The 23709-nt window shown below is 43.0% G+C and overlaps 1 protein-coding gene across 1 annotated transcript in view; it reads right to left on the reverse strand.

Moving 5' to 3' along the window:
- Positions 1-23709, reverse strand: part of GTF2A2 (general transcription factor IIA subunit 2) — a 39431-nt gene that overhangs the window by 14395 nt on the left and 1327 nt on the right. The window contains exon 2 of the mRNA XM_088445579.1: positions 19335-19439. Within this exon, the coding sequence (XP_088301705.1) occupies positions 19335-19439 (105 nt within the window). The remainder of the gene's footprint in view (positions 1-19334; positions 19440-23709) is intronic.

A 23709-nucleotide genomic window follows, 5' to 3' on the forward strand; every position in this document is an offset into this window, starting at 1 on the left:
AAAGTTGGGGGACAAACTTAAAAACTAGCGAAATGACTTCTGGGGGGTCCCCAGGTATGGGGCAGGTGTTTTTCTGATTGCAGGTGCTTGCAGCAGGTGGATTTTTTACGAGATTTTAAACTTCACTTTAGCAACTTAAAAATATGCTAGCCCACATTTTCAAGTACCCCAAATTTGCTGGGAGTAGTTATTACGGCTTAATGCTATTCCTTACCACTTGTGTTAATGTGCTAATTGGCAGCAATTGTCACAACTTAAGTACACCATATACCTTCAATTAGGGCTAATCGGGGGCATCTATAGTGATCCCCAATGTTAAGCGATTCTTTTGGGGGGTGTCAGGCTGAGTTCCCAATTTTTGACAGGACTGACTGTTTCAGTTTTGCCAGGAACCATTTTCAAGTCCTAATCGAATATGGCGAATAGCGGGAGCACGCCCGATATTTTTCCACACACAGAACACGCGATGTAGGCGAAAAGTCCGGCATACGATAAAGTATCACGAGTGCGAAACTAATTGAATACGGCCCAATATATTTACACTCCATATGGATGCCAATTGTGCAACAAAAGAAAAAAAATTACCTAAAATGGGTCCTCTTTTTAACTTTAAGAAATAATGAATGAGATTGAAATTCACTTTAAAAGCCAATTGATTTGCAATAAAAATATCTGTAACAATCTGAGAGTCATTAACTAATGCGATCATTTAATTATTTTAAGGACCCGCAACAGTATTGCGCACACACGGTCATTGCTGGGAAGGGTTTCTACGGAACCTTCTCTCTGCGATTTCTGTGGTAATTAGTCCATAGGTTACAGCAGCAAACACCATCTAAAGATGGCGCAATCTGCTGGGGCCAAACTCTCGGATGCTTAGCATACCGGATCTTGGTAAATCAGACAGCATAGCAGCCCCCATACAAACTTATCGTGGCTGCTTCTGCTGTTGACAATGGGAGGCACTTTGGCAGATATTGGAGATATCTACTGCGATCCCTCCATATTATATTAGTGGTATACTTAATATTTGCGGGTATACCCGTGGGTAATATCTATTAAAAAGATTTGTGAGATCTGAAAGTTGTTGAGCCAAATCAGAATGCATTAGTGTTACTGACCTTTTCTGAGATTATACAGTAATTTTCAGATACTTCCATGGAGAAGGCTTCTTAAAACATTAAATATTCTGGCCACACACACCCATGAACTTTTCATCTAACTGAATGATTATCTGACCAACTAAAGCAATCAATTTTTATTCCGTCTCAAAAGTAGTTTCTTACCATATATTCAGCAGTCAACCATTTGACTGCTAGCTGAATCTAACCAAATAAAAGGTGTGGACTACAAATATAAAATATACAGGTTGAGTCTCCCATATCCAAAATGCTTGGGACCAGGGGTATTTTGGATATCTGAATATTCCGTATTTTGGAATATTTGTATACATAATGAAATATCTTGGGAATGGGACCCAAATGTAAACACAGAATGCATGTATGTGTTATATACACATTGTACACACAGCCTGCAGGTAATTTTATACAATATTTTTAATAATTTTGTGGCTCAAACAAAGTTTGTGTACATGCATGAAATTCATTTCTGTTTCATATAAACCTTATACACACAGCCTGGAGGTTATTTTATATTATATTTTTAATAATTTGGTGCCTTAAAGTTTGTGTACACTGAACCACCAAAAAGCAAAGGTTTCACTATCTCAGTCATGCTGTATTTTTAAATATTGGGATATGGGAGAATTATATATATATATATATATATATATATATATATATATATATATATATATATATATATATATATATACACACACACACACACACACCAAAACATAAAACCACTGACAGGTGAAGTGAATAACATTGATTATCTTATTACAATGGCACCTGTCATGCGGTAGGATATACTAGGCAGCAAAGTGTACAGTCAGTTCTTGAAGTTCATGTGCTGGAAGCTGCAAAATGGGGAAAATTGTGATGGCTAGACAGTGATGGTTCACAACCATTGAACCAACGACTGAGTCATTGGCGCCCGTGGCTCATTGAAGCGCTTGGAGCGCAAAGGTGAGCCAGTCTGGTCCTATCACGCAAAAGAGCTACTGTAGCACAAATTGCTGAACAAGTTAATGCTGGCTATGATAAATAGGTGTCAAATACACAGTGCATCGCAGCTAGCTACATATTGGGCTCCGTAGCCACAGACTGATCAGAGTGCCCATGCTGACCCCTGTCCACTGCCAAAAGCTCCTGCAATGGGTACGTGAGCATCTGAACTGGACCACCGGGCAATGGAAAGAGGTGACCTGGTCTGATGAATCACATTCGCTCTTTCACTGTATGCGTTGTTTACCTGGTGAAGAGATGGCACCAGCATGAAATATGGGAAAAGGCAAGCCCGCGGAGGCAGTGTGATGTTCTGGACAATGTTCTGCTGGGAAACCTTGGGTCCTGGCATTCATGTGGATGTTACTGTGACATGTACCACCTACCTAAACATTGTTGGAGGCCAAGTACACCACCTTCATGGCAACAATATTCCCTGATAGCAGTGGCATCTTTCAGCAGGATAATGCACCCTGACATACTGCAAAATTTGTTCAAGAATAGCTTGAAGAACATAAAAAAATGCAAGTTGTTCCGTTGGCCTCCAAATGTGCTGGAAAAATAAGTCCAAGTCATGGAGGCCCCACCTCGCAACTTACAGGACTTTGCTAATGGCATCTAGGAGAGTTTATCCACTTTCTCCCTCGCAGAACACCATCTCTTACTATGAAAGAACGATTTGCCTAGTAATACACTCTGAAACAGCATTGATATTCTTTGTCAGCTGGAATAATAATTTCTTGCTTATTATGGGTGGGGGGGGGGGGGGGAATTGTGCACAAAACTCAAATAACTTAAAACATTTAAAAAACAGTATTTGCTGTGTCAAAAGGAAAAAAAGTGTTTCAGTGGCAAAAAGATTATATAAGTGGATTGGCAAAAAGAAACTAGTGCTTGTTGCAGGACTGGTGCCCATATGTGGACAAAAGTATGAGGAAACCCATCTACTTCAGGGCTCGACCAAGTTTTCAGACCTGGCGACTGGATTTTGCAAAGCCCTGCTGGGATCAAGTGGCTGATCCCAGCATCGGTACAGCTGCAGGGGCAGGCAAAAGAGATGTGTCCCCTGCGGGACACATCCCTGGCCGGCGCTGGGATGCTGTTTCTGCTCCCAGCGCCGGGTAAGCAGAAGCGACTGGTACCTGGTGAAAGGATCGCCTGATCCCTTCCATCAGCGCCAGCGGTTTAGGTGGTGGCGGGCAGGACTTGGCCCCGGGTGCGTGCTTACTGTAGCCTGTCACCCGGTAGCCTTGATACCACTGCGGGTGTTTGGCTCTGGCCGAGAGCTGGTCCAGCAGCCAATAGGAGGCAGACAAGATGAGCCAATCATGGCTTGCCACGTCATAGCCCTGCCCCACATGCGGCGTCTTGTATTACATACCGCTGAGTGGGAAAGAGCAGTGCGGCGGCAGAGGGGGAGGAGACAAGACCTCACGAAGAAGACAGAAGTGTTCCGGCGGCCGCGGAAGAGGCCAGAAGACGCCGTGAGCAAGACCGAAGACAGGAGGCGCTGGCTGAAAGAGGTGGCGTCGCCGCTGGCCAGGACAGGCCAGCGGCAGAAAAATGCGGTTGAGGACCGGAGAGGACTGCGGGGGTGGAAAGTGAAAGGCCGCAGCCTCTTCCACCGTAGCAGGTAGGCCCTCTGTGAGGCCTACTATTAACCCTTCCCTAGACAACCAGGTTTGTCGGGTACTAGGCCCGTGGGGTAAATCAGGCAATAGGCCTATGTGCATATAGGTGGGCACAAGGCCCGGGCTACATAGCGGGCATTAGGCCCAATATAAGGTATCTGCCCCCCCAAAAAGGTGTGAGTGACCTGGGTGTTAGGCCCAGGTTACTAAATGGCAAATAGGTGGGCCACCCCAAGTGGGGTAGTGTAAGGTTTTGGTTTGGGACGATGGTCTGGCTCCTATATTTAGAAAAAATTGTCGATCCCTGATCTACTTAGCGAGTATGGTCATTTCAGACACTCAAAGCAAGTGCATAAAGTATGCAGCCATGCAATTTAAATAGTCAGCTATTAGTCCTACAGAAGAGCTTAGTGGCTTTCAACGTGGCACTATGTAAGGACGCCAACATTCCAACGAGTCACATTTCTGCTCTCCCCAGTGAACTAGAAGTTCTGTTCTTGAAATGAAAAGTAACAGGAACAACAGTTCAGCCGCAAACTGTAAAAAATAGTCTCTCCTTAACTGTAGGTTATAATACTCACTACAGTGTTCCAAACAGTTTGAAAGAAACATCAGAACTGTAAAGCTGGCCACACACTAGACCAACTCACATCCAACCAGCCAACTTGTTGATTGGTTGGAATGAAAATCTGGTAAGGAATGAAAGCAAATGACAATCAGCAATTTGCTCCCAAATGCCGGAAAATGAACAAAAACTGTTGTTTGAACAAATTGTTTAGATCAAACATTTAACAAACTTGTCTGACAACCATTTTCATCTGTTTTCTGGCATTTAGGAACAAATTGCTGATCATCATTTACTCCCATTCCTTACCAGATTTTCATTCCAATCAATCAACAAGTTGGCTGGTTGGATGTAAGTTGGTCTAGTGTGTGGCCAGCTTTAGGAGATTTGTGGTTTTGTTTTCCATGACCGAATATTCGCACCTCGAACTCAGATAACCATGAACAATGACAAATGTCAGCTTTAGTGGTGTAAAGCAGACCGCTATTTTACACTTGAGTAGTGGAATCAAGTTCTCTTGAGGAGAGAATCATACTTCATCATTTGACATTCTGACAGACGAAATCTGGGTTTGGCGGATACCAGTAGAACGCTTCCTTCTGTGGAAGAGAAAAAAATGGTCTTGGGCTGTTCTAGTTTGGCCTGGGCCAAAGGGAAGTCTTCATAACACTGTGTGCTTCCAGTTTGGGGCAGAAGTCTGGGGAAAACGGTTTCCTGTTTCAGTAGGATAATGCACACATTGCTCAAAGCAAGTGCATAAAAAAAAAAAATTGTTTTAGAATGGAATAATGCAATTGACCTCCAAAGAGCAATGCCCTCAGACCCACTGAAAAGCTTTAAAATGAATTGAAACGCTGACTGCTAGCCAGAATTTATCACCCAACATTAACACCTAATCTTGGCAGTGATCTTGTTGCTTAATGCATGTGAATCTCTGCAGTAATTTTATAAAACATAGTGGAAATTATTACCAGAACAGTTAAGGCAGTTATAGCAGCAAAAGAAATCAAATACACATATAAATGTAGGAAGTTACTTCAGCGCTTGGAGATCAAATGACTAGAAATTAAATATATATATGTATGTATTAATAATATAGTATTTTGTATGTCAAGCTCAGTGTCAGAATGTTAGTAGCATTTTATAAAGGTCCCGGTGTGAACCACCTGCTTGTACTGTAGGATGGGCGTTCTTAACGGAAATAATCAATATGACCAGCTTAACCTGGTGGCAAAAACTTTTGGCAGTGCGTTCTTGCAAATAGCGCAGCACAATAGTCTAAATTTGATGCAGTTATTGATGTATTGAGTCCAAAGAAGACCAATCTTAAGCTCTCTTTGCTGGTATGCTGATGATTTCACAGTTCCTCTCCACCTCAAAAATCACACAGACAGAACCGAAGCATCAGGTACTGGAATACACTATTTTGCAGTGCAATAGGTAAGTGGTGCTAACTTACCCGATCTCTGTTGTCTGCCTGCTGGTCCACCAGGTACCTTGCTCCACAGGGTGAATGGTGTGCGGGTGGGAGGATGTGGAAGGAGATCCAACTAATGTAACAGCATGACCATCTGATGTAGGGCTAAAATTGCAAGTTTTTATTCCTGTTCACTAACCAGTGATACAGGTATGTATGGGTAACAAGACTGGGAATGGGGGTGACGATACATACAAGGGAATAACGATATAAAACTATACTGGTATGTCCAAATAAGTCAATTAAATGTCCCAATGCGTTTCATCTCTTTCCGAGACTTTTTCAAGGGTAGGTGGTGCAGTGGGCTTAAAGTTAGTCTTATATACCTTACCGGAGCTTGCATGTCTCTGTAATTCCGTTACTTCCGGGTGTGCGGTGCCTGATGCTGCGCCGATTCTGCCGCTATTGTCTGTGTGGTTTTCCTGTTGATCTGCTTAGGTGCGCATGCTCTGCGGGCTTCACGGGGACAAATCTTGTGATGTGGGTATATTGGTCTCTCCCCAGACTTGCGCTTCATCCTAATAGCGTTTTCCAATGACTTGTGATCAAGATAGGAATTAACATTTAGTGGAGCATTGATGAGTGTATTTAACATTGACACAAACACACAGTATCATGCTTAAAAAAAGCCTGAAGCCTTATGACTGAGAAAGTCACACACAAAATGGCCGCCCCCAATGTGGAGACTATCTTGATCACAAGTCATTGGAAAACGCTATTAGGATGAAGCGCAAGTCTGGGGAGAGACCAATATACCCACATCACAAGATTTGTCCCCGTGAAGCCCGCGGAGCATGCGCACCTAAGCAGATCAACAGGAAAACCACACAGACTCTAGCGGTAGAATCGGTGCGGCATCAGGCACCGCACACCCGGAAGTAACGGAATTACAGAGACATGCAAGCTCCGGTAAGGTATATAAGACGAACTTTAAGCCCACTGCACCACATACCCTTGAAAAAGTCTCGGAAAGAGATGAAACACATTGGGACATTTAATTGACTTATTTGGACATACCAATATAGTTTTATATCGTTATTCCCTTGTATGTATCTTCACCCCCATTTCTAGTCTTGTTACCTATACATACCTGTATCACTGGTTAGTGAACAGGAATAAAAACATGCAATTTTAGCCCTAAATCAGATGGTTATGCTGTTACATTAGTTGGATCTCCTTCCACATCCTCCCACCCGCACACCATTAACCCTGTGGAGCAAGGTACCTGGTGGACCAGCAGGCAGACGACAGAGATCGGGTAAGTTAGCAACACTTACCTATTGCATTGCAAAATAGTGTATTCCAGTACCTGATGCTTCGGTTCTGTCTGTGTGATTTTTGAGGTGGAGAGGAACTGTGAAATCATCAGCATACCAGCAAAGAGGGCTTAATATTGGTCTACTTTGGACTCACTACATCACTAACAACTGCATCAATTTTAGACTATTGTACTGCGCTATTTGCAAGAAAGCACTGCCAAAATTCTTTGCCACCAGGTTAAGCAGGTCATATTGATTATTTCCGATAAGAACGCCCCATCCTACAGTACAAGCAGGTGGTTCACACCGGGACCTTTATAAAATGCTACTAACATTCTGACACTGAGCTTGACATACAAAATACTATATTATTAATACACACACACACACATATATATATATATATATATATATATACATATATATATATATATAAATAAAACACAGCTAAGGTCCGGCACTCCCTTTATATAACAACTTGCTCGGGTGCCCGAAAAGAGATTCATGCAGAAGTTACAAGATAACGGCACTCCTTGTACAAACGACAGCGTATAGGCAGCGTATAGTCATCAACGTTTCAAAGCCTTTATTATGGCTTTTTCATCAGGACTGCTGAAGTAACTTCCTGTATTTTAGTACCATTTTCACGAGGTTGCGGTACCTCGTACACTTTAGCAGCTAGAGACCATTATAGACCTTTTGAAGCGCAGACCTACTACAAAACCACACATATAGATGTGTTCTGGTGTCCACAAACTTTGGCCATGTAATATACATACAGTACCATGCCTGGCATAAGTCTCATATCCACTACAGTCAGTGACCAACATAACCGCCTGGTACCCATCAATCACTCTGTTCACAATAGAATCAAACTAGACGAGCAGCATTAGTAACAAGTGCCTCATAACCACATATCTTTATCAGCAGGTTACAGTCTTGGTCCAGCACAGGGGTTCTCAACCACGGTCCTCAAGGCACACTAATGGTGCATACACACGTAGCGAATCCTTCCTCCTGGTAACACACGCGGCACTCTCACCTTCTCATTCCCCGTTTGATACAGACAGGGGATATTAGAGTGGATTCCGTGGACTTGCATTCCAGGCCTTACTTTCTTCACTATATTATGTTCAATCCTTCCATACACACTTCCTAGGTACCTCACCACCATTCATACTATTTGCCCACCCAGGGGGTTATATTCTTTCATTTGCCCACTAGGTATAATTACTCTCTGGGTTTGCTAAACCACAGACCCACACATTGATTCTTACAACACACTCTCCAATTCTCCCTCTTTCCTTTCCCTCCATCAAGCTCTCTCATCTGGTTTTTCCTCTCTGCAATGCCTATGGTAACAGGGGAGACACAGCTGACATCCCAGAAAGCAGAAGCATTGCCTTTCTTTTCCCCTGGGACTAACGTATCAGTCACTCTCTCATCCCGTTTGATTGTGACATGCGAAAGCAGAAGTGATTGTGCGCAATTGTAGCGCAGGTTTCACTTCCTTCCATGGTCCCATATACCATCTAGTCGCTCAAATATTTACACAATTTTTGTTCTTTACGAACAAAGGACTGTCCTGTGATATCAAACAATATATGACTTTGATTACTGTCTATACATTTGAGTATTGAAATATGATATACTGGTATATGAATGTAGAATGTAAGCTCTCACGAGCAGGGCCATCTACCCTCTTGTGCTTCTCCTTACTATAGTGTCATTTACTTCTTACTCACCACTAGGGCACCTAACACTTGGTTGCTTATGCTCTGTTGCTTATCTGGGTGATATGGTCGCTAATGTAGCAATATATATTATCCATGTCCTGTATTGTATTGTTCTGTAAGTCACTTGTATACAATTTGTTTTTGTACTTTGTAAGGCGCTGCGGAACACTTGTAGCGCCATATAAATAAATAATAATAATAATAAATATGATTTTGATTATTGTCTATACTTTAGCGTATTGACCAGTCCCGATTACCACGGACCTGTTTTTCTCCGCCCTACTGACAAATTTGTGTAGTAAGCTACTGTACACACTGCGTAATATTGTGCCTTCTGTGTTTCCCTTATGCGTTATGATCATTCAACTTATGGACAGAGGTGACACATCAGATTATACATTTAAATTTTCGCCTTCAAAAATACGTTTTGACATACTAATTTACTACATATCTGAAGTGACTTGTTGTTTGATTGAATAATTTTTATTGTGATTATGTCATTCTTTCACTAATTATTGCCTATTAATTTATTTGCGATAACCCAATTGATTGAATTAATTCAAAGTGGATTTATATTCATATATACACTTTTTTGTGTTTCATGTTTTGTATTGTATTTGTGTACATTCTACCTACAAGGTAGAATTCTCTTTTTTAAACAAAGGTTCTCCATTATTTGTTAAGTTTTATTTTTACTCATCATAGCAATACTTTACTCAGTATCTTCTATAAAGAGTGCCCCGGAACAGGCATAATTTGTCTTTTGTTCTTGCTTTGAGCAAGATTACCCTTGTACATTTAGCGATTTAAAAAGGAGGATTTGAACGATAATATTGTTACCGTTATCTTTTAAATGGTCCCTACCAACTTACCTTCGACCAGCGATGCGCGACCACGTATGGACAATAGCGATAAATCGTCCATCGGCCGTGCATGCTGGTCAACTTGCTCGATATCAAGTAAGTTACTATAGGGACCCGCGATCGTTGGTCACTATAGCCATCGGTAAGTAGTTGGTGTGCTGGATAATCGGTATTAATCATCCAGCATACCAGGGCGGGTGCATAACGATCTGTCAGCGATATCGCATAGCTGACAGATCGCTACTTGTGTACGCACCATAAGGTGCAGGTTTGCAGGTTTTACAGATAGCTGTACTTAAACACAAGTGTCTCAATTAGTACCTCAGTTATTTTGATTTAACTATCTGTGCTCAAGCATGCACATCACTAAAACCTGCAGTGTTAAGGTGCGTACACACTGGGCAATTACAGTAGACGAATGAACAATAACGATATCGTTATTCAGTCGTCCACCTTATCATCCATTTTTAACATCAAAACGATGACGATAACGACGACGCGCGCTCCCGCGGGTCGTTCGTCATTATCGTTCATAGAGTATACATGCAGGACAACCTGACGATGTCGTCAGGTTGTTGCATGTTGGGAAATGGGGGAAGAGAGCCCGGCGCTGAACGATATTGTTAATGATATCGTTCAGCGGGTGTGCTTAATGTCATGAACGACATTGAGCACATCCTGCCGGGGACACACTAGACGATATCGCTCAGGGAGCATATCGTCTAGTGTGTACGCTCCTCGAGTGCGCCTTGAGGACAGAGGTTGGGAAACACTGGTCCAGCATAACCACCTCATGCTCAGTATGGATCCATGATTTTATATTGTTTACTCCAGACACTGACCATCTGCGTGTCGCAGCGTAAATAGAGATCCGTTAGACCAGGTAATCTATTTTTCCAACTTCAACTCATTAACAATTAAATTTCACTACACAGAACTATTGCTTACTGGCAGTTTTTATTTAAATTGTTCAGCACCATAATCAGTAAATTCTATAACAGTGTTTCCCAAATCTAGTCCTCAGGGAGGGAATTCATATGTCCGGAATGGCACATCGCTCCTGCCCACATCACAAGTTTTCCCACGGACCCCATATAGGTACGAGAGAAAACTGTAACTGGCTGATAAGTGCAGAGTACAACTGAATTACCCCAAGGGACCCATAACAGTGGATGTTTTATATCTTAGTTGGTGCAAAGATGTTTTCTTTAATGGCTGACAGTGTTCCTTGACGACTGGAATTGGAAAACACTGCTCTAGAAACTGTCGTTTGAGAAAATCCTAGGAGAGCAGAATTTTGAGATACCCAAAACACCCAGAATGGCACCAAATATCATTTTGTGGTCAAAGGCACACAAACCACGTTTCTTCCCCATTTTGGAGTTTGGCCTGAACAACAACTGATCTTTTAACCATGTGTGCATGCTTTTATGGATTTAGTTTAGAGTTCTGTCAAAGCCGGATAATTGTCTGAGACTGAATCTGTTAAAATTAAAATCTGCACAACGCCATTTTGCGACTGGCCGCCCAGCGCCATTTTAGCGAATCTCACACATAAGTACATATGGCGATGCGATTATTTAGCGTCATGCGATTCCCAAGCAATAGAACAATGTTCAAAGTCCCCATTATATAAATGCATACATTGATATAAACATATAATATGATCAACCCTGCAAAAGACGTACCACGGTGTACTTCAAACACGTAGACGCACAACGCTAACTAGCGTCTTTTCTTAATATCCCAATACTTACACACTGCACACTTACATAAAAAGGTTCCCTAGCATTAAGGTTAATATTTAAGGTTTTATTCATTATCAGTAATGTTGTGAAATACAGGTTATTTGATATCTCAGGTTTAGTGCATGATAAGCAGACCGTGTTTGGTGTCATTCTAAACCACTATGTCTTTGCAGATTTCCGGTTCCATCAGTGAAGAAATCGCAACATGTGTCTGCAAATTATGGATCAGAGAGAGTTGGGCATTAAAATGTACCCTGTAATGCAGCCAGTCTAGATTTGTTATGCAGCGGGAAAATGGACACAGAGCTGTTGGAGGCTGGACTGTGACCATACGAATTGACCTATGAACTGTACTGTAACAGAAGAACCACCAATGGAATCATGCCAACCTGTTCTATTGTATTGCCTATCTCTCTAAGAGTATATATGTAGGCTCTCTGAACTAGATGCTAGTCATCCTTTCTTTGCTGTTGACAGAGGTTTCATCTTTGATGCCGGGATCTGGATCCAGAGTACATGTGTATGCAACGACTGTACCTTGTGACTGTATAATTTGTTTGCGCTAATTGTATTTAGATCACAGCGTGTAACCATCTGCTTTTATGTTGAATAATAACTTTTTCTGCTTTGGAGCCACAATCAAAGTCTGAAAGCAATTATTTCTTGTGCGACTCATAACGCTAAATAGCGACAATTTTAGAGTGTATAGATAGGTAGGAATCGATAGTTCATTCTAGGATTATTTTGGGGTAGGTTGCGGACCACTGAGGAGGGCACATTTTACTCTTGAAGAGCAACATATTAGATGCATTCATAAAGATGTGTTCAGTTATTATACATTAATATAATCAATGTTACATTCTATGTACTGTAATATAATGCCCAGAATTCACACTAGGCCACAAATTTTTTTCACGCCCTCTTGCACCTGATCCCTTGTCCATAGTGATGGGGCAATATTCAATTTTTTGTGCCGGTGGACTGTGTTTGGTTGTCTAAAGCAGGGCTCGACAAATCCCGGTCGCCATGGTGACTAAGATTTTAGTCCTGGCGACCGAGTTTTCCAAGCATAAGAATTGATGGGGAGGTCCTTTGCGGAAGGAGAGGGCGTAGCCCAGAGAGAACTTCCCTCATCCAGGAATCCGTGGTAGTCTGACACCAGTACTGGGCGAACTGAAGAAGTCGGCCCCCCACCCTGGGGTCCCCCAGGAGGAGGTCCGTCCCGTCAAGCGGAGGGCTTGTCATCAGGCTTGGCAGCCGGACGTCTGGTACTCCAAGGCTGCTTTTTAGGCCTAGCAGATTTTTTGGCGGTGGATGGCCTGGGAAAAGACAGAGTTCTAGCCTTACCTGGGGCCAGATAGGTCCGAAAGGATGGAGTCCGAGCCCCCGAAGAGGCTGTGGCCGAAGGCAGACAAGCCAACTTAGCTGCTGCTAAGATCAGGGCCAAATAAAACTTTACCGTCATAAGGCAAACATTTAAACCCCTTCTTGGATTCCGGATCAGCCCTCCAAGAACGGAGCCACAGAGAACGGTGAGCTGCAATGGCCGCCAAAGAAATCCTGGCATTTAGTAAGCCAATATCCAATGCTGCCTCATTTATATAGGTAGTAGAATCTCAAAGGTTTCCCACCAGATTCAGCTGTTCTCTGGTAGCATTTGGGGCTAAGGATGCTTCCAGGCTGTTAGCCCAACATTCAGTGACCCGAGCCACCCAACAAATGGCCATAACTGGTCTGCACCTCTACCTTCCTATCAGTGGAATCTGCAGGGATGACAGGGAAGGCATAGGAAGCATTGCGTTTTTATACCAAGCACGTGACATGGGAATCCACCGCCGGTGGAGTCCCTCACTTGAAAAAATTATTCACAGCAAAAGGATAAGGAGAGACTAGACGCTTCTGCGGTTGATAACGTTTCCCAGGCGTTTTCCAAGCTATCTCCAAATGATTCACCAGTTAGTCAGATAATGGGAATGTAGCCTCAGTCAACGTTTTCTTCCATGAAATATGCATGCCTAGATTTAGGAGCAGGAGGTTCATGCTCCTTAACGATCAGGGCTGCCTTTACAGCCTGTATCAGACCTGGAATATATTTTTTTGAGTTGACCCCTGCCTCCTGAGAAGGGGGCTCAGAGTCAGACTCATCCAGAAGCATCATCAGATGACACGTCATCTTCATCCCATACAGTAGATTATGACGACCACAAGTCCCTTTCAGCCGGACTGCACATGGGTGCGTCAGTCTGGTGTACCTCAGTCGCACCTTGCAATATAGCAGGAACTGTATTAACCCACTGGTGGGGGGGGTTGGGGGCAACACCTGTATAGGTGCAGGTGATTGCAGCAGGTTCTGTGCTGGCAAAAGGTGCTGCTGTTGAAAACTGTGGAAACACAGGAAGGCCTGCCAAACGCACCGTAATGGTTGTCAGTGATTTTCAAGGCACTCCCATGGCGGCTCCTGCTCAGCGGCAAAAGCCGCAGGAGGGACCTGGAGGGGTGAAACACTGTAAACATAACTCCTCAGAGGCTATGTCCCCTGCCTCTAATACCGCTGTACATTTTTTACAGAACAGCTTGGCATGTCGCTCTCACTGCAAGACATAGTGAAGAGGATACCACTCTATAGATGTGACTGCGTACCTCACCCTGTGGTGAAAGGTCGCAGCCTGCGACTTTAGCTGCACCCGCACAACACCAGTGCTATGGCTTAGAATAGCAGAATAGGTACAGGGATAGCAAAAAATGGCTGACATTACAGAGAGAAACTCAGACAGCGCTAGCATACAGTCGCAGACAATGCAGAATAATAACAATACCTGCACTTAGTGGCCGTTACTAGTCAACTACACAGACTTAGCATCTAGTAGGACAAAAGTGCTACATACCTCTCCTCCTGGTGGTGGTCAGTGTATGTAGTGAGACCTGAACTCCACACCGCCCGTCGAGATCTTCAACATGCAGCCAGGAGAAATGGCCGCTGAAGAACTCAGGGGTGGTGGACCCGGAAGAAGGAAGTCCAGCCCAGCTAGACCGCTGTGGAAAGGCACGATGTGCAGCAGTGAGGAGCCAGCTGTAAACAAGGATGGCTGCCTCCCCTGGCCAGCGATTAACCCCTAGGACGCTGGAGCGTTCCCACAAAACAGCAGCCCGCTGTCCCAGACAGCTTTGTGGAAGCACAGGACTCAGTGCCAGGCTCCACACGCTGTCAACCCCATGGAGCCCCCAGCACTGGAAAAAAAAGACATGCGATTCGGTGCACCTGCTGCCCCGTAGCGTCCGCCCGCAGTCTGGGGATCATTCGGGGTCCCTGCTAGCCAAGACCCCAGAGGCCTGCAGAGATCCCCTGATCAGTACCGGCGTCTCAGCACTAGCGGAGTGATGATGCGGCAGTGTGAACTTCCGCTGGACTGTACGCGCTGACCGCACTTAGAAGAATCTTCAAACTTCAGGGGCTGTTAGCAACAGCCCCACTGCGTGTTCAGTGACCCGACTCTGGCCAGGCACCCAATGAAACGGAGGAGCCCCCGGCCCGGGGGCGGGGTATAGAGGGAGACCGGTTGCATCCTGTGAGAAGAATTTACTGCGTAAGGTGCCCGGATGACTCTGCATCACCTATACCCACAAGGTCACCCTGTGGAACTTCTATGGATCCTGAAGTAGAAAGATGGACTTTTTGCAAATGTCTGCTCACCGGCTCAGGAGGCGGCAAGCAAAAATAATGAAGGCCCACGGCACTTGCTCCCATTGGCAGAAACAATTGGTTATTTCACGTTGGGCGCCCAAAGTGCCCATAATTCACATTATGCCACACATAGGGGGAATTTAAACGTTTGTTTGCGCCCAATCTCTTGTCACTTTAGGGGGTGATATTCAATTGTTTTAGGCGTCCATTACTTTTCACGCATGTCGCACCGTAATGCACCAGGTTTAGACGTGTAAAGCTGCTAAACCTGTCTAAACACTTGGGTGCGCTACCGAAAATGCAATTTGGGTGCCCAAAAGCTGGACTTTTCACACATTTCTGCTCGGCACCTCAGGCAGGAGTGAGCAGAAATAATGGGCGCCTGCAACACTTGTGCCTGATTGGAACAATTGAATTTCCTCCACAGTGCCCTAAATTCACATTATGCCACGCCATGCCCTAAATTTACATTATGCCATGCCGTGCCCTAACTTCACATCATGCAACACCAGTAGTAGGCCCAAATTCTCTTTATGCAACACAGTGCTCAAAATATGCATACCACACAGTAGTGCCCACAATTCATATTATGCCACACAGTGCCCTCCAGTTCACATCATTTCCAAAACTCACATGCCACACACTAGTGTCCCCAATGCACATTATGCCACACAGTAGTGTCATTAATACACACACATTTAGCAACACTGAGTTCAATACATGACAGACATCTCCTTTTAGCAGAAAAGGCCGTTTTACCTGTAATTAGACTACCTGTTATGTTAAGGCTGTCTTCAGGTACCAGGAATTTAAAGTGGCTGACCACTTACAAGATGTCTACCTTCTTATTGTAGTCCTGTCGTGGTGCCTCTCCAGGTGGGCTCAGGGTGGTTTCGCTCTCATTTGTATGTTCCGTGGGCAGATGGATGATTATGCCCAGTTTGTGTGGAGGGGCAAACTAGCGACAGCTAACTAGAGAGTGGAAGCCCATTTGTTCTCCATCCTATGTGCATTAGTGTGCATCTCCTGGGGTTATGCTTGCTAGGTGTGAAAGTCACCACGCCCACCCTGTGGGGTCTGCTAATTATATAAGTATTCTATTTTTTTTTTTTTTTTTTGAGAGGAGGGTGCATTGGACCATCTACGGATCTAAATTAGTGGACAGTTTACTTGGCACCTTCAAGTGGTGGGATTACTTTTATTTGCATTCTGCTAGTGGTGTGCGCGACTTAAAAGAGAGTGTATAACAAGTGTTAGAACATATTTTTAGTTACTCTTCTACTTGTCCATGTGCGAAGGGTGTTTTGACAGCCATCCTGGAGGGTAGGACACGCATGGTGGTGGGCACAATGCTACTGGTGCGCGTGGTGGTGGAAAAGCCCAGCACGAGCTCAGAACTGGGCACAGACCAACCTCAGCCGGCAGAGGCAAGCTGCAGCATTAAGAGGAAGCATTTGAATACTCCCTCCACTTGTTTGGTGTGCACCTCCTGGGGGCTGGGTTGTGGCTGGATGGCCAGCCCTTTGCTCTGCACATCTGCAGTTATAAGGCTTTCCTCGATGAGAGGTGATAAACAGATAAAAGAGAGAGAGGAGACACTACAGGGATAAAGTAATGTGCTTGGATTTGACAAAAATGCAGAACGCTTGTAATATTTATCACAGGGTTTAGAAGGGGTGATTTTTTTTCAAAGCCAAACCCAGCCCCTTCAAATCCCAAAGCAAAACGTATTTTGCCTAATCAGAACTCATATTTCCCCCTATATGCCTTCCAGGGTTGTGTGCACCTTGTTCCCTATTTAGCTCACTGAAAAGTGAACCCATACATTATGTCTGCCAAAGAGTTGAAAAAGGAAACATGTTTCATTGGGCATGATTCTATCCAACGCGAAATGAAGAGCGCTGGGAAGTACTGCCCGGAACTATTCAATTCAGCGCGCCTGTTATGTCGGAGGATGCTCGTTCTCGTGCCTTAAACATGGTGTTTAGTGGCAAGAACGGGCATTCTCCGACTTAACTGCCTGGCGCGATGCTGTTTCCGCTGCGCTGACTGCAGAAAACAGCATTGCGCCAGGAAGTTTGCAGATCTCCGCTCGCACCTGAGGAGAGGTGCTAGAATTCTTAGTCGGGCTTAACAGTGCGCTGAATTAAATAGCTCTGGGAGCTCCTTCCCAACGCTATTCAATTTGCGTTGAATTGAATAGAGCCCACTGGTTTGGTGTTTATTAACTACATTTTAATTAAGCAGTTCCAATAGAATATTTGTTTGCGGTCAAGCCAGCAACATTAAGCTTTTAATGTTCTCATCATCATCTCCATACACTGTACTACAGGATATGTAGCATGTGGATAGTATTACCATATACCCTAGCCCTCTTTATGCATGTACTTGGAGTGCACTGAACTATGACATTCTTCTAGGACTGCACTTTACTCTTTTGTAAAATGTTCACTGGGCCTGATTCAGATATGTACAATAATGCAATTGCAGCTGCGATGTGTGAAAATATGCAAGTGTGGCAGGCACCGGGATATGTATTGAGACGGCCACTGGGGCTATCGCAAATCCAAGCAACTGTGTACACATATATGCAGCCACCATTGCATATAATTTGGTAATTGGCCATCTGAGTAGCCCTATGGTCACGCACAATGGTTGCCTGAGACATCGGAATCACTATCTACATACAGGATCACAGTGGTTGGCAAAGACACGCTATGAAAGCAATCAGGACACGCCTGCGTTTTTACCGCCACTCCCTGTAACTGTTCCCAAATGGTCCCTGAATGTCAATCACTTTGCAAAGAAATTCTTCCTGCGAACGGCATTGCTAAGGTACCTTGGTGCGACCGTGACGTAAGTGCAGTCGGCAGATAATTCGATCAACCACGTAATATCGGCATTGTGTACATATCTGAATCAGGCCCGTTGACCGCTATCTTAATTTCGGTTTATCATACACCTGCTCTCATTTCACTTGCATGCTGAACGGAGCTCCACAATAAGTCTTACTTGGTTTTCAATGTTGCATTATGGTATTTTCTGATTATAAAAACCTCAGATTGTGTTTAGTGTTTGTTATACGCCTTTTACACTGGCTAAATAACCGGGGCTATTGCCGTGTCAACCTGGATCACGGCTCAGTGTAAAAGGGTCCCCGAAAAATAACAGGTCCAGTGACCTGGCAATCCAGCCTGGGAAGCGAGCAGGGTTGGACCAGGGTTATGGGGCATTGTAAACGGTTCACCCGGGTCTTCCGACCCAGGTCACGTTTACAGCACAGGAATAGCTTGCTTGTTGGCGCTTGAAGATGAGGTCATGATGATGTTACTGCAAGCACCTGAAATATGCGAGATCCAATTACAAATTGTAAATTCGCGGTAGTACATCATAAAATGAGAAAACCATCCTTGACCATAAAAAAGTGACAACTGAGATAGCAGGACTTAGTGGCCACAGGGAAGTACTATAGGTTTTTAAAAGGTGTCGAAGAGCTGAAGCTTACACTTTTTATTAACGGTTAAAAACTTAAGTGTTTTTAATCAAACTAATGGTTTTCCAGCATTTAGGAGTACAGAAAAAGGTCTGTAAAGTAGTTTTTTTTGTGTTTTTATACAAGTTTGTAAAAAGCTAGAATAGACACCTTTCATCAGCAAGTTCAAAATCCCCTTTGCCATAAATACAGCACCTCCACATAACTGTCCCACATCAATTTACCTCACTATTGAGCTTTTTAGAGAAATTCACCTGAAAACTGACGTGTCTTCAATTTGTCAAACTTTGCTATTTAAACAGCTCTTAGTGCATGGTTACCCATTGGGAGGTGTGTACCAGAGTTTCTGCACGGTGTACAGTCATTTTTACTTTAACGTAAAGAATTTTTACTTGCTCAAGGGTGTATGCACAAAAAAAAAAAAATTAAAAAAAAAGAAAAAAAAAAAAAAGCAAATTTACCCTGAAAAATCAATGCAAGTTTGGAATTGGATTGCAAATGTATAGTAATTCGCAGTGTGAGCTCACTGTGAGAACAGCTTGTAGGACCCAGCTAGCACCTAATAGGATTGGGCCCATACAGTCATGTCATTCAGAGATTTCTGAATACATTTAAGAACTGGGGAATGATAAAAAAAAAAAAAAAAAAAAGTGTGCTTTTCTAAACAAAGAGCCATTAATGGCTTGCATATTTGTTCCGGTGTTTATGAATTTACTATGCGTTTTTTGTTCTAAGCTGCAAGAATACTTACCCTGAAGTTGACTCTGTTTCTGACCCGTTGTGCAAGTGCTGAATTGATAGCCTTGTCAAACTGAAGCAGTACTTGTAGAGCAAGCTGTGGGTTGATTTGCTGAGACTGCAAAATAGTAAATGAGTTTAGTGAGCTAAACCATGGCAATTGGTAATAAGCCTAAATATATCATGCTTTACTATAGATCCTGCTAGGCCGTTTTAGCGGGGGCAATGCACCCTACCCGATTTTAAATGGGAAAAATGCACCCTGCCCTTTTAGCAGCGCCCCACTAAAACAGCCTGCCCTGTGCCTTCCCTACCGGCGGGCTGCAATTTCACTCGGGTGGGAAAGGTTGCAGTGACCATGCGCATATCATCTTTTCACCGTGAGGGGAGAGCATGGGGGAAGCCCAGTACCTTCATTAGTTCTACACATGACACAAAGTGTGACAAATTGAGGGTGTCACAAGGACACGTCCCCTCCCCAGGCTGCCATGACCCCTTTTGGGTTGCCGAGTACCGTGCCTCAGCGCCCTGCTAAATGTCCATCAATAATTAATACCAATAATTTATTCGTAATTTGATTAACTTTTCTGATTCCTCTTGAAAATAATCAGCCGCAGAAAAGAATACAAATCACAAACTATATGCTTCAGAAAGACCATGCTAGAACATATAACACAAGTGCTTCGTAGAGCACTTTGAAATTCAAATTGCATTAATATGTGATTTTGTCCAAATTAACATAAAACAAACTCAGACATGGCTCCCTGAATTATTACTGTTGGTATTATTAAAAAAACAAACTGCTATAAATTCCTATGAAATATATTATACACACAAAAATATGACTTGTGGCTTCTATCCATCCAATATATAACCTATAAAGTAATCACTTGCCATCAAAACACTGAAGTCTATGGGGACGCATATGATTTGTCGATATTTATGCTAGGGAGTCAGAATACCGATGCGGTAGTCCGGCGATTTAAAGCATGTTAATCCGGCATTATAACTATAAACATTATACTTTACAATCATGTTTTAAGTTAAAATGCTGCCACAGTTATATGCTTAAAATCACATTACTATCGCATCTGCATTCTGACTGTTGAGAACATAAATAAGTAACATGCTTTATATCACATTGCTACTGCATCAGCATTGCCCCAACGACATTACGCTGTCTACAGTATACATGTTGACAATTTAATTGCATCCACTGCGCTCTCGCTAGGCTGTTTCAGTGGGGCACAGCGTCCTGACAGATTTTAAAAATAAAATGCACCCTGCTCTTATGGAGGTGCCCCCCCCACTAAACACGGGCTGATGACGGGGTGCGTGGCACCCCACCTCCTGCTGTGCTTTTCACGGTCCCCGGCGCAGTGTCCCGGGAGGGAGGGGGAGTGGTGGTTGTGGATGAACACTCACTGCATGGTGAATAGATACTATGTGCACAACTTCTGTTTACAGTGCAGAGAGCGCTTGGAGGCACGCCTCCCCTAGAGTGATGGAAAAGGGGAGTGCCGAATAGCCACACCCAGAGAGGCCATACCCACCTTCTCGGATGCAGCCCACGCAGATGTGCCCTTTTCATGATTAGCACCTTGCCCGATTAAGACGCTAAACTGAACACGAATCCCCATCTGTGTCTCTGGAGATTTTATTAACACCTCTCTCAAAGCTACCTCTATTCCCGGATTGCTCCTAACCCTTGACACTACATTAATAAAAACCTATACCTATCAAAATGTAAACATATGTCTAAAGTTGACCTTTCACCTTACCAAAATGGAGGTAATCCAGGGTTTCCCAAATCCATTTTTTAGTGAACCCTAACAGTTCATGTTTTCCAGAATCACAAGTGAAATAATTAGTACCACCTGTGTATCTTATAAAATGTGTCAGTGAATAAGTCTGTGCTCTAGCAACCAGCTATGTAAAACATGCACTGTTAGGGTGCCCTGATGACTGGATTTGCGAAGCACTGAGGTAATAATTTAGTTTACAGAGCTACTGACATTACTAAAGCACTGCCAGATTAGAACTGATTGAGGCTTAGCTCATTTGGGATATACAAGTTTCTATTAAACGGAGAAACTAAATTTTTAAGGATATTAGTTTAGTTTAAGATTGAGCGAGAACAGGAATATGTTCATCATGGTGATGATATGTATCATGATAAATAACCATTTAATAGAGAAAGTGGATTTAATAAATAAATGACATGGGGTAGGTTTCGCTCAGTTAATCATTTTCACTACTTGCCCTCAGTATGGCCACTGGCTTGATGGTTTTGCTCCCTTCTTCATGGTACCAATTTCCATAACTCTCTCTTCAGATGACTGTGGTACTTTTATCACATTTAATACCAAGGTTATAAATATAGCCATATAGAAATGTCATAATACTGATGTATTGCCCATAAAATGGCAGCCTTTATGGTGTGTACGTGACAGGTCCACCTTAAAGGATACTTCATACCACTGGTAAAACATTTTGCCTTGTATACCAAACTTCAGAACTTGATAGCTCACTTCTTGTTGCTCTATGGTTCCAGCTACTCATGTAAAGGACTTCAACATAACAATAGATTCTACTCTAGTTGATTTCCTCTCAAAGCACTTCATGATGGAACGGTGTTCCCCCATTAAAAAAAAAAAAAAAAAAAAAGTAGTGATTTCTATACTGTGTGGAGCCACATTAATGCCATGATTGCTTTACGGGATAATAAAAGGACTATTAGCACCTCGAGGATGTAACTCCTGGGTTAAGTGCCCGGAGCTATCCAATTGGTCATGACTAGCGGAATTCTGCTCGCACCCTCCTGAGGATGCGAGCAAAAATCAGTGTTGACTAGTTCTTTGGGGCTAGTCGCGGTCATAAGCTAGCTACATACTATTATACAATCAATGGGCTGGTTTGACAATAATTGGGTGATCGGCCTGATTTATTGTATAGTGTGTATGAATTATTAGTATTATCGTTTTAGAGTTTCGCCCATAAAACAGTTGAAAAAAAAAAAAATAACATTCACAAACGCATTCCTTCGATTATCCGATAGATCTGCCAAGAACGAACATCTCTGCGTCAATTTCCCGATATCGAGCAGTGTGCGAGCATTTTCGATAATCTTTTGATATTTCCTGTTTTTCTGTCACTAGGTCATCCTTCTTGTGGGCTACATATGAGTGTGATATTGTGGAAAATCTGTAGCTTCTAATAAAAAAAAATACATAATGCGTAGCACAGATATTGTGGCTGGCAATTTACTGAACAATCGCTCCGTTTCTCGTCCCGATCAATAAAAATCTGACAGTGTGTAGTTAGCTTTACTACGTGCAGTTAACAGCATCGTGACCAGCACTTAACCCTGGAGATGCAGTTTAAAGGAACTCTTGTTCTGGTAAAGAGCATCTCCCTGAGTAAGCACCGGGTGCGATGCAGTCATTTGAATAGCTCTGAGCACTTAACATGAGAGCTACTTTCCAAGATTCTAACTGAATTCCCCCCATTAGCATTGAGGCAACGCCGTACTTGTATAAAACTATTTACATTGTACCTTACAAGTAAATGACAAAACATTGAATGTAAGCACAAAATAGTGATTAAGTGGCCTATTTATCATTCTTTTAATATAATTATTTAGAAAGTACAGTTTACATAGTAAATTATACCACCACTCCACTGGTTAACATGTACAAATGCCCTTGTGCCCTCCTGGGTGTTTAAAAGACAACCAATTTCAAAAACAATAGTAGAAAGAAGGCGGCACTCATTGCAGTTTATGCATAATTTTATGAATTGTTGCTATGTACTAACAGCCTAATGCAGATTTCACACAAATAACCTGCAAAGGCTAATTAGCACTGCAGACTGCAGTCCCCATTATCTTCAATGGGAACTATGGTCTGACCCCTATGCAAGAAATTAAGTTTGGGCCAGTTGGTTAATAAGTACTTTGGCTGTAATAAAATTTTGTGGCATAGTTTGTTTGTGGAAGATGAATTTGCATATGAAAGAAGGGCCTCGGCCCAAGAGCTGAGCATCCCTTTACAACCTAGAGACTTAAAAACAAAATATTGTAATAGCAAGGAATTTAGCGGCAGGGGAAGAGTTATGCATAAACTATACAATTATCTTTCAGATATCTGTCCACTCTGGCTGGTTGGAATGAAAATATGAGAGCAAATGACAATTGACTATTTGTTCAACACTGGAAAACAGACAAAAATGGTCGTTCAGACAAAATTGGTTAAAACACACAAATTTGAACAATTGTTTTTTGTCTGTTTTCCAGTGTTTAAAACCATATGATCGACTGTCATTTGCTCCCATAGATTACCAGGTTTTCATTCCAACCCCTCTCTATAGATTATAAATTTGCGAGCAGG

This window comes from Taudactylus pleione, unplaced genomic scaffold (assembly GCF_031769625.1).
Source record: "Taudactylus pleione unplaced genomic scaffold, aTauple2 ptg000019l, whole genome shotgun sequence".
Lineage (NCBI taxonomy): Eukaryota > Metazoa > Chordata > Amphibia > Anura > Myobatrachidae > Taudactylus > Taudactylus pleione.